Source organism: Nanorana parkeri, unplaced genomic scaffold, assembly GCF_000935625.1.
Source record: "Nanorana parkeri isolate BGI_ZX_2015 unplaced genomic scaffold, ASM93562v1 scaffold98, whole genome shotgun sequence".
NCBI lineage: Eukaryota > Metazoa > Chordata > Amphibia > Anura > Dicroglossidae > Nanorana > Nanorana parkeri.
In genome coordinates this window covers 620,057-630,828 of record NW_017306366.1, presented here as the reverse complement: position 1 = coordinate 630,828, position 10,772 = coordinate 620,057, and the positions used below count along the sequence as shown (strand labels likewise).

The 10,772-nt window shown below is 39.4% G+C and overlaps 1 protein-coding gene across 1 annotated transcript in view; it reads left to right on the top strand.

The window, feature by feature from the left end:
• The first annotated feature begins 21 nt into the window (after positions 1–21).
• The window catches only part of IQCH (IQ motif containing H), a 104,961-nt gene continuing 94,210 nt past the window's right edge, over positions 22–10,772 (top strand). Inside the window, exons 1-2 of the mRNA XM_018552819.1 lie at positions 22–165; positions 10,341–10,460. Of these exons, the coding sequence (XP_018408321.1) occupies positions 22–165; positions 10,341–10,460 (264 nt within the window). The remainder of the gene's footprint in view (positions 166–10,340; positions 10,461–10,772) is intronic.

Below are 10,772 nucleotides of genomic sequence, written 5' to 3'. Positions count from 1 at the left end.
TCCCCCTCCCTCTAAAGGGGAATGGACGATTCCTGCTTCAGTGGTACGGTCCAGACAGCGTCTCGTTGCCATGGCAGCAGCAATCGCCGCATCTTATTGCTCGCCGCCTTTGGTATGGCCGGATCTAGCGGAGCAGGCGACCCTGTGGGGCATCTCCTGGTTCAGGTAAGTAGCCGAGGATATTATAGAACCTTCATTCATTTACTATAGCTGAGAATTGTGGACTGAATTCCACTGAAGACTCCTTCTGGCAAATGTCCCTAATTATGCAGACTGATCAGCTGGACAAGAACGTGCGGCACACAGGTTGTCACATAACTATAGTCATGAGTGGTTCCAAATACCAGTCAGAGACCCTGCGTCTGAATCCCATTGGGTGTTTTTCTATTTTTAATTTTAAAGCTGAACTCCGGGATAAGCAAATATTCTCCAAATACTTATGTATTCATCTCAAAGTTGTCTTTTCCTCCCAAAGATGTCTGCTACTCCCAAAGTTGTCTTTTAAGCTGGCCATACACTAGTAGATTTCTGAACACACTTTCATATGAAAGATCTTTCGTTCTACTTTGTATTAGCTGAGTTGTCTGTCTGTTACTCCAAACGTTTTCTGTTACTCTCAGAGTTGTCTCTTACAAACCATTGTAGGAAAGATCTTTCGTTCTCCCTTCTATTAGTTGGTGGGGTCAAATCTATGATCAATTTTGCTACTCCCAAAATTGTCTGTTACTCCTAAAGTTGTCTCTTACTCTCAGAGTTGTGTTTTACTTTTGAAGTTGTCTGCCTGTTGCTTGCAAAGTTGTCTGTAATTCTCAAAGTTGTATGTCTGTTACTCCCGAAGTTGTCTGTTACTCCCGAAGTTGTCTGTTACTCCCGAAGTTGTCTGTTACTCTTTACTCCCAAAGAGGTCTGTTACTCCCAAAGATGTCTGTTACTCCCAAAGATGTCTGGTACTCCCAAAGTTGTTTGTTTCTCCCAAAGATGTCCTTTACTCCCAAAGTTGTCTGTTACTCCCAAAGATGTCTGTTACTCCCAAAGATGTCTGTCTGTTACTCCCAAAGTTGTCTGTTACTCCCAAAGATGTCCTTCACTCCCAAAGATGTCTGGTACTGCTGAAGATGTCCGTTACTCCCAAAGATGTCTGTTACTCCCAAAGTTGTTTGTTTCTCCCAAAATGTCCTTTACTCCCAAAGTTGTCTGTTACTCCAAAAGATGTCCGTTACTCCCAAAGATGTCTGTTACTTCCAAAGATGTCTGTTACTTCCAAAGATGTCTGTTACTTCCAAAGATGTCTGTTACTTCCAAAGATGTCTGTTACTTCCAAAGATGTCTGTTACTTCCAAAGATGTCTGTTACTTCCAAAGATGTCTGTTACTTCCAAAGATGTCTGTTACTTCCAAAGATGTCTGTTACTTCCAAAGATGTCTGTTACTTCCAAAGATGTCTGTTACTTCCAAAGATGTCTGTTACTTCCAAAGATGTCTGTTACTTCCAAAGATGTCTGTTACTTCCAAAGATGTCTGTTACTTCCAAAGATGTCTGTTACTTCCAAAGATGTCTGTTACTTCCAAAGATGTCTGTTACTTCCAAAGATGTCTGTTACTTCCAAAGATGTCTGTTACTTCCAAAGATGTCTGTTACTTCCAAAGATGTCTGTTACTTCCAAAGATGTCTGTTACTTCCAAAGATGTCTGTTACTTCCAAAGATGTCTGTTACTTCCAAAGATGTCTGTTACTTCCAAAGATGTCTGTTACTTCCAAAGATGTCTGTTACTTCCAAAGATGTCTGTTACTTCCAAAGATGTCTGTTACTTCCAAAGATGTCTGTTACTTCCAAAGATGTCTGTTACTTCCAAAGATGTCTGTTACTTCCAAAGATGTCTGTTACTTCCAAAGATGTCTGTTACTTCCAAAGATGTCTGTTACTTCCAAAGATGTCTGTTACTTCCAAAGATGTCTGTTACTTCCAAAGATGTCTGTTACTTCCAAAGATGTCTGTTACTTCCAAAGATGTCTGTTACTTCCAAAGATGTCTGTTACTTCCAAAGATGTCTGTTACTTCCAAAGATGTCTGTTACTTCCAAAGATGTCTGTTACTTCCAAAGATGTCTGTTACTTCCAAAGATGTCTGTTACTTCCAAAGATGTCTGTTACTTCCAAAGATGTCTGTTACTTCCAAAGATGTCTGTTACTTCCAAAGATGTCTGTTACTTCCAAAGATGTCTGTTACTTCCAAAGATGTCTGTTACTTCCAAAGATGTCTGTTACTTCCAAAGATGTCTGTTACTTCCAAAGATGTCTGTTACTTCCAAAGATGTCTGTTACTTCCAAAGATGTCTGTTACTTCCAAAGATGTCTGTTACTTCCAAAGATGTCTGTTACTTCCAAAGATGTCTGTTACTTCCAAAGATGTCTGTTACTTCCAAAGATGTCTGTTACTTCCAAAGATGTCTGTTACTTCCAAAGATGTCTGTTACTTCCAAAGATGTCTGTTACTTCCAAAGATGTCTGTTACTTCCAAAGATGTCTGTTACTTCCAAAGATGTCTGTTACTTCCAAAGATGTCTGTTACTTCCAAAGATGTCTGTTACTTCCAAAGATGTCTGTTACTTCCAAAGATGTCTGTTACTTCCAAAGATGTCTGTTACTTCCAAAGATGTCTGTTACTTCCAAAGATGTCTGTTACTTCCAAAGATGTCTGTTACTTCCAAAGATGTCTGTTACTTCCAAAGATGTCTGTTACTTCCAAAGATGTCTGTTACTTCCAAAGATGTCTGTTACTTCCAAAGATGTCTGTTACTTCCAAAGATGTCTGTTACTTCCAAAGATGTCTGTTACTTCCAAAGATGTCTGTTACTTCCAAAGATGTCTGTTACTTCCAAAGATGTCTGTTACTTCCAAAGATGTCTGTTACTTCCAAAGATGTCTGTTACTTCCAAAGATGTCTGTTACTTCCAAAGATGTCTGTTACTTCCAAAGATGTCTGTTACTTCCAAAGATGTCTGTTACTTCCAAAGATGTCTGTTACTTCCAAAGATGTCTGTTACTTCCAAAGATGTCTGTTACTTCCAAAGATGTCTGTTACTTCCAAAGATGTCTGTTACTTCCAAAGATGTCTGTTACTTCCAAAGATGTCTGTTACTTCCAAAGATGTCTGTTACTTCCAAAGATGTCTGTTACTTCCAAAGATGTCTGTTACTTCCAAAGATGTCTGTTACTTCCAAAGATGTCTGTTACTTCCAAAGATGTCTGTTACTTCCAAAGATGTCTGTTACTTCCAAAGATGTCTGTTACTTCCAAAGATGTCTGTTACTTCCAAAGATGTCTGTTACTTCCAAAGATGTCTGTTACTTCCAAAGATGTCTGTTACTTCCAAAGATGTCTGTTACTTCCAAAGATGTCTGTTACTTCCAAAGATGTCTGTTACTTCCAAAGATGTCTGTTACTTCCAAAGATGTCTGTTACTTCCAAAGATGTCTGTTACTTCCAAAGATGTCTGTTACTTCCAAAGATGTCTGTTACTTCCAAAGATGTCTGTTACTTCCAAAGATGTCTGTTACTTCCAAAGATGTCTGTTACTTCCAAAGATGTCTGTTACTTCCAAAGATGTCTGTTACTTCCAAAGATGTCTGTTACTTCCAAAGATGTCTGTTACTTCCAAAGATGTCTGTTACTTCCAAAGATGTCTGTTACTTCCAAAGATGTCTGTTACTTCCAAAGATGTCGGTTACTCCCAAAGAGGTCTGTTACTCCCAAAGATGTCTGTTACTCCCAAAGATGTCTGGTACTCCCAAAGTTGTTTGTTTCTCCCAAAGATGTCCTTTACTCCCAAAGTTGTCTGTTACTCCCAAAGATGTCTGTTACTCCCAAAGATGTCTGTCTGTCACTCCCCAAGTTGTCTGTTACTGCTACTCCCAAAGTTGTCTGTTACTCCCAAAGTTGTCTGTTACTCCCAAAGATGTCCTTTACTTTCAATGATGTCCGTTACTCCCAAAGATGTCTGACACTCCCAAAGATGTCTGTTACTCCCAAAGATGTATGTTACTCCCAAAGATGTCTGTTACTCCCAAAGATGTCCTTTACTTTCAATGATGTCCGTTGCTCACAAAGATTTCCGTTACTCCCAAAGTTGTCTGTTACTCTCAATGATGTCCGTTACTCACAAAGATTTCCATTACTCCCAAAGTTGTCTGTTACTCTCAATGATGTCCGTTACTCACAAAGATTTCCATTACTCCCAAAGTTGTCTGTTACTCTCAATGATGTCCGTTACTCACAAAGATTTCCATTACTCCCAAAGTTGTCTGTTACTCTCAATGATGTCCGTTACTCACAAAGATTTCCATTACTCCCAAAGTTGTCTGTTACTCTCAATGATGTCCGTTACTCACAAAGATTTCCATTACTCCCAAAGTTGTCTGTTACTCTCAATGATGTCCGTTACTCACAAAGATTTCCATTACTCCCAAAGTTGTCTGTTACTCTCAATGATGTCCGTTACTCACAAAGATTTCCATTACTCCCAAAGTTGTCTGTTACTCTCAATGATGTCCGTTACTCACAAAGATTTCCATTACTCCCAAAGTTGTCTGTTACTCTCAATGATGTCCGTTACTCACAAAGATTTCCATTACTCCCAAAGTTGTCTGTTACTCTCAATGATGTCCGTTACTCACAAAGATTTCCATTACTCCCAAAGTTGTCTGTTACTCTCAATGATGTCCGTTACTCACAAAGATTTCCATTACTCCCAAAGTTGTCTGTTACTCTCAATGATGTCCGTTACTCACAAAGATTTCCATTACTCCCAAAGTTGTCTGTTACTCTCAATGATGTCCGTTACTCACAAAGATTTCCATTACTCCCAAAGTTGTCTGTTACTCTCAATGATGTCCGTTACTCACAAAGATTTCCATTACTCCCAAAGTTGTCTGTTACTCTCAATGATGTCCGTTACTCACAAAGATTTCCATTACTCCCAAAGTTGTCTGTTACTCTCAATGATGTCCGTTACTCACAAAGATTTCCGTTACTCCCAAAGTTGTCTGTTACTCCCAAAGTTGTCAGTTTCTCCCAAGGTTGTCTGTTACTCCTAAAGATGTCCTTTACTCTTAACATTTTCTGTTACTCCAAAATATGTCTGTTATTGCCAAAGACGTCTGCTACTCCCAAAGACGTCTGCTACTGTTACTCCCGAAGTTGTCTGTTACTCCCAAAGTTGTCTGTTCCTTTCAATGCTGTCCGTTACTTTTCCATTACTTCCAAAGTTGTCTGTTTCTCCCAAAGTTGTCAATACTCCCAAAGTTGTCCATTACTCCTAAAGACGTCCTTTACTCTCAACAATGTCCTTTACTCTTAACATTTTCTGTTACTCCAAAATATGTCCATTATTGCCAAATACGTCTGCTACTCCCAAAGTTGTCTGTTACTCCCAAAGTTGTCTGTTACTCCCAAAGATGTCCTTTACTTTCAATGATGTCCGTTACTCCAAAAGATTTCCATTACTCCCAAAGTTGTCTGTTACTCCCAAAGTTGTCTGTTACTCCCAAAGTTGTCTGTTTCTCCCAAAGTTGTCTGTTACTTTCAATGATGTCCGTTGCTCACAAAGATTTCCGTTACTCCCAAAGTTGTCTGTTACTCCCAAAGTTGTCAGTTTCTCCCAAGGTTGTCTGTTACTCCTAAAGATGTCCTTTACTCTTAACATTTTCTGTTACTCCAAAATATGTCTGTTATTGCCAAAGACGTCTGCTACTCCCAAAGACGTCTGCTACTGTTACTCCCGAAGTTGTCTGTTACTCCCAAAGTTGTCTGTTACTTTCAATGATGTCCGTTACTCCCAAAGTTGTCTGTTACTCCCAAAGTTGTCTGTTACTCCCAAAGTTGTTAGTTTCTCCCAAGGTTGTCTGTTTCTCCCAAGGTTGTCTGTTTCTCCCAAAGATGTCCTTTACTTTCAATGATGTCCGTTACTCACAAAGATTTTCGTTACTCCCAAAGTTGTCTGTTACTCCCAAAGTTGTCTGTTACTCCCAAAGTTGTCTGTTTCTCCCAAGGTTGTCTGTTACTCCCAAAGATGTCCTTTACTTTCAATGATGTCCGTTACTCCCAAAGATTTCCGTTACTCACAAAGATTTCCATTACTCCCAAAGATTTCCGTTACTCCCAAAGTTGTCTGTTACTCCCAAAGTTGTCTGTTTCTCCCAAAGTTGTCCATTACTCCTGAAGATGTCCTTTACTCTCAACGATGTCCTTTTACTCTTAACATTTTCTGTTACTCCAAAATATGTCCATTATTGCCAAAGACGTCTGCTACTCCCAAAGATGTCTGCTACTGTTACTCCCGAAGTTGTCTGTTACTCCCGAAGTTGTCTGTTACTCCCAAAGTTGTCTGTTACTCCCAAAGTTGTCTGTTACTCCCAAAGTTGTCTGTTACTCTCAATGATGTCCTTTACTTTCAATGATGTCCGTTACTCACGAAGATTTCCGTTACTCACAAAGATTTCCGTTACTCACAAAGATGTCCGTTACTCACAAAGATGTCCGTTACTCACAAAGATGTCCGTTACTCACAAAGATGTCCGTTACTCTCAAAGATGTCCGTTACTCCCAAAGATTTCCGTTACTCCCAAAGATTTCCGTTACTCCCAAAGTTATCTGTTACTCCCAAAGTTGTCTGTTACTCCCAAAGTTGTCTGTACTCCCAAAGATGTCCTTTACTTTCAATGATGTCCGTTACTCCCAAAGATTTCCGTTATTCCCAAAGTTGTCTGTTTCTCTCAAAGTTGTCCATTACTCCTAAAGATGTCCTTTACTCGCAACAATGTTCTTTACTCTTAACATTTTTTGTTACTCCAAAATATGTCCGTTATTGCCAAAGACGTCTGCTACTCCCAAAGACCTCCGTTACTCCCAAAGATGTCCGTTACTCCCAAAGTTGTTTGTTACTATCATAGTTGTCTGTTACTCCAAAAGTCGTCTCTTACTCTTGGAGTTGTCCTTTACTCCCAAAGTCGCCTGTTTGTTACACTCAAAGTTTTCTGTCGTACAGGTGCGTATTATATTTCATTCATTTAGCTGCATCCATTTCACATTTCTAGTGGATGTCCGCGGACAGATTTGCTAAATCATTTGTATTTCATACATATTATTAATGACCTGTTATCTGGATCAACTGCACATGTATTTTCCAACAAGTCAGTAACATCATGCCTCAAACCCCCAAGTAGGAAGACTAGCAGATTCTTGTACACTGCCCAGTCCAAAAAAGTCACACTCTAATATTTCGTTAGACCATTTTAGCTTTGATTATTGGTCATACTCGCCATGGCATCGTTTCAATAAGCTTATGCAATGTCACAACATTTATTTCCATCCAGAGTTGCATTCGCTTTTCACCAAGACATTGTAGTGATAATGGGAGAGTCAGACCACTGTGTAAAGTCTTCTCCAGGACATCCCAAAGATTCTCAATGGGGTTAAGGTCTGGACTTGGTGGTGGCCAATCCATGTGTGAAAATGGTGTGTCATGCTCCCTGAACCACTCTTTCACAATTTGAGCCCGATGAATCCTGGCATTGCCATCTTGGAATATGCCCAATATGCCATCTGGGAAGAAAAAAACCTGGTCATTCAGTATATGCAGCTGACCTCATATTTTTTAGGGACATAACATTGCTAAACGGCGACGTAACTAACTGAAGCAACCTCAGATCATAAAAAGGCCCAAAATCCAGGTGGTGACTTTTTTTGGGGGGGTTGGCAGTGTATATACACATGGGTTCGGAGCTATACTAGCCTCCACATTGCCCAATCAATAACGATTCATCTTAATCTGCTTCTGTGAATAAAAAGTCCATCCTCAGCTAGGTGCCAGGATTTAGACATGACAATCTAAATGTATCATGAGAATCAACCACCTATTCTTCCTTGCAGCAGTAGAGCAGATAGAATTTGACTTGTATATACGTATGTAGCAGTACTATACCAGTCTCTTGATTGATCCAGTCATTAATATATATCTAGCCAGTCTGCTGTAGAACATTGGCATGAAAACACCCTCCACTTGTCTCCCTAACATGTTTCTTCCAAAACACTGAACTTCTTCAGAGGAATAGATTTAAATGAAACTGTTGGTGCCCAGAGCTCAGCTTTAAATGGCAATTTTTAGAAAAACCTTTTTTCTAAATGTGATATTCAGTTTCTGCCGTGTTCATTCTTCTAAGGATCAGTTGAGTTACTGTTTATTGTAGATTAGTAATTTAAATGCACAAAGGTATTTTGTAACGCGATAAGGGCCAATGATGTGGTCAGCAGTCCTTTGTGACTCTATCACGCAAATCCATCCTTTGCTGAGCAAGTAAATGTTCCTGGAAATAAATACAATCTTGGTAATGATTAATAGGAGATACTTAAGACAGGATTATACAGTGTTGCAGTGTACAATGCACCTCTGGAGGGTGGTTTGTAATGTTGTCAGTGCACAGTCATCAGTATAAATACGTATTTGTGTGTCTAAATAAAGGAATGCTTCTATCAACTTTTTAATAAACTTTATAACAAGTAACCACAAAATGAGCTCCGAATATCCAGATAGAACTGTCAGACTCCTGTTATTTTTTTGTTTGATCTGAGTTTAATAAGATTTACAAAATTGCAAACAGGTATAGACTGCACAGACACAGGAATTATGGATAAGGAGATATAGATAGCATTATTCTATTTCTGTTTTGATGTAGATAATAGTAGGTCAGCCAGGAGAACATTTATTTAAGTGCAACTGAAATCAAAACTTTGTTTTTAGTTTTGGATAGAATGGAGAGGGATTAGGACACTTGTCAGGTCTTTATTTCTGTCTATGCCCCCTTTCTGTTTGTGCTTGTAACTGGTATCCCTGTCATCAGAACAGGGATTGTTGATAAATCTTCCAATGGGCACACTAATTCTGGTGACCCTGCTGACCACCAGGGTTTTCACTCATTTTGGATGTATTGCTTCTCATTTCTTGCTGGTAAGTGACATCTCCCCAATGTGAAGCAGATAGCAAAAAAATCTGACGGGCTATTTCCCTCCCTTACGCTATCCAAAACTAAAAATAATTGTTGGATTTAGTTCTGCTTTAAGCATTACTAGGAGTTGTACTATTAACCATGAGAATGTGGTGATGTTGACTTTGGCCTTCTGTGTCCCATTGGGGAGATTTCCCTGTCTCACATACACACATACAGTGGCGGCAGGAGCCAATTAAACTACCAGCATGTCTTTAGAGTTTGGGAGGAAACCGGAGTACCCGGAGTAAACCCACACAAGCACAGGGAGAACATGTAAACTCCTTGCAAGTAGTGTCCTGACCGGGATATGAATCAATAGGAAGTGAGGCGATATCCCTGGTGGTCAGGAGGGTCGCCTGTCCCCATTGGAAGATTTCCCATATATTCCTGTTCAGGTGACAACCCTAATGTTTGCGATTTTCTTTAATTTTTAGTGATAATGGTCACCAGGACAAATAGAGCGGGTGATAGCAATAATAATCTGACATTTGTTCTAATCCCTCTCCACTCATCAAAGTAAAAAAAAAAAGTTTTGGCTTCAGTTGCACTATAAATGGGTGCAAATTGGGATACAAATCTAATCATCATTGGCCCCCCTTCTGAGTTGTAGGGAAAAGAATATAAGAGTCAAGAGGCAAATAGACTGTTCAATTTGCAATGGAATTTCCCTTAGCTTAGTGAATGTGGCGAAAATTCACTGTGCATAGAACACCCAAGAAAATGAAAGCCAGTAGCGCAAGAGTCAACCACTCCACCTGAAGAAATATGCACGCAGAAGTTCTACAGGTCGCTGCCCCACATCAGTCAGGGAGACTGTGATATCTGTAGATACATTTTTATTGAACAAACAGCAACAATAGAATAATAGTCACAAAAGAGTTGATGACAATAAGTATTCAAAGTCAGAAGTTGATCATCAGTCTTAACTAAAGCAAAACGCAGCATGTGAGAGCTGCACAGATGACAGTTCCTGTGTAACAGCACAATATGCCTGGGTTAATGCATTTCTGGGGCCACACCCCCTTCCTCAGAATACCCAATCATGTGCAATTAAACTAAAAATAACAGTATTTTTGCTTGCACATGATTGGATGATAGAAGTCAGCAGACCTTTACCCCTTTTACTGAGCTAAGGGAAATTTTTATTTCAAGGTGAACAGTCTATTTACCTTTAGTAAATCAACTGACTGATTCTGAGTATGAAACATTGCACATAACATTTATAATGTTAGTTATTGTTGTGTTTTATATGACGTACAAGTTCATAGTATTTATTTTTAAAGATGCATTCCTCTACAGGTACAGAATGACCTTGAACATTTAAAGAAGAAACTAGGGAACTCCAAACAGCAGAATGGGGCCATGGTGGATATCCAAGCCCTGGAGACAGCAATACAGAGGACCGAGCTTGGAATAAAGGTGACTGAATATTCTCTGTAAATAACATCACGTGTACAAACAGACTGTTTATGACACTAAACATGGTCCATACAGCATGGGGGTCTCTTATCACAGCTGGACGTCAGCAGGCCACCAAAACGTGTCTAATGCAAACATTAATATAAGAATGTCATGCAGTATGAACAATTTATAGATGTGCAGCAGTGTGACATTATATGAAGTACAAACAGTGCCAAGATACTCTTAAAGGCTCATTCCACTTTTCAGACCTTGTCTAATGTTACACTCATACAGTATTTAGGGTGTAACATGAAACATGGTCACAGTCCA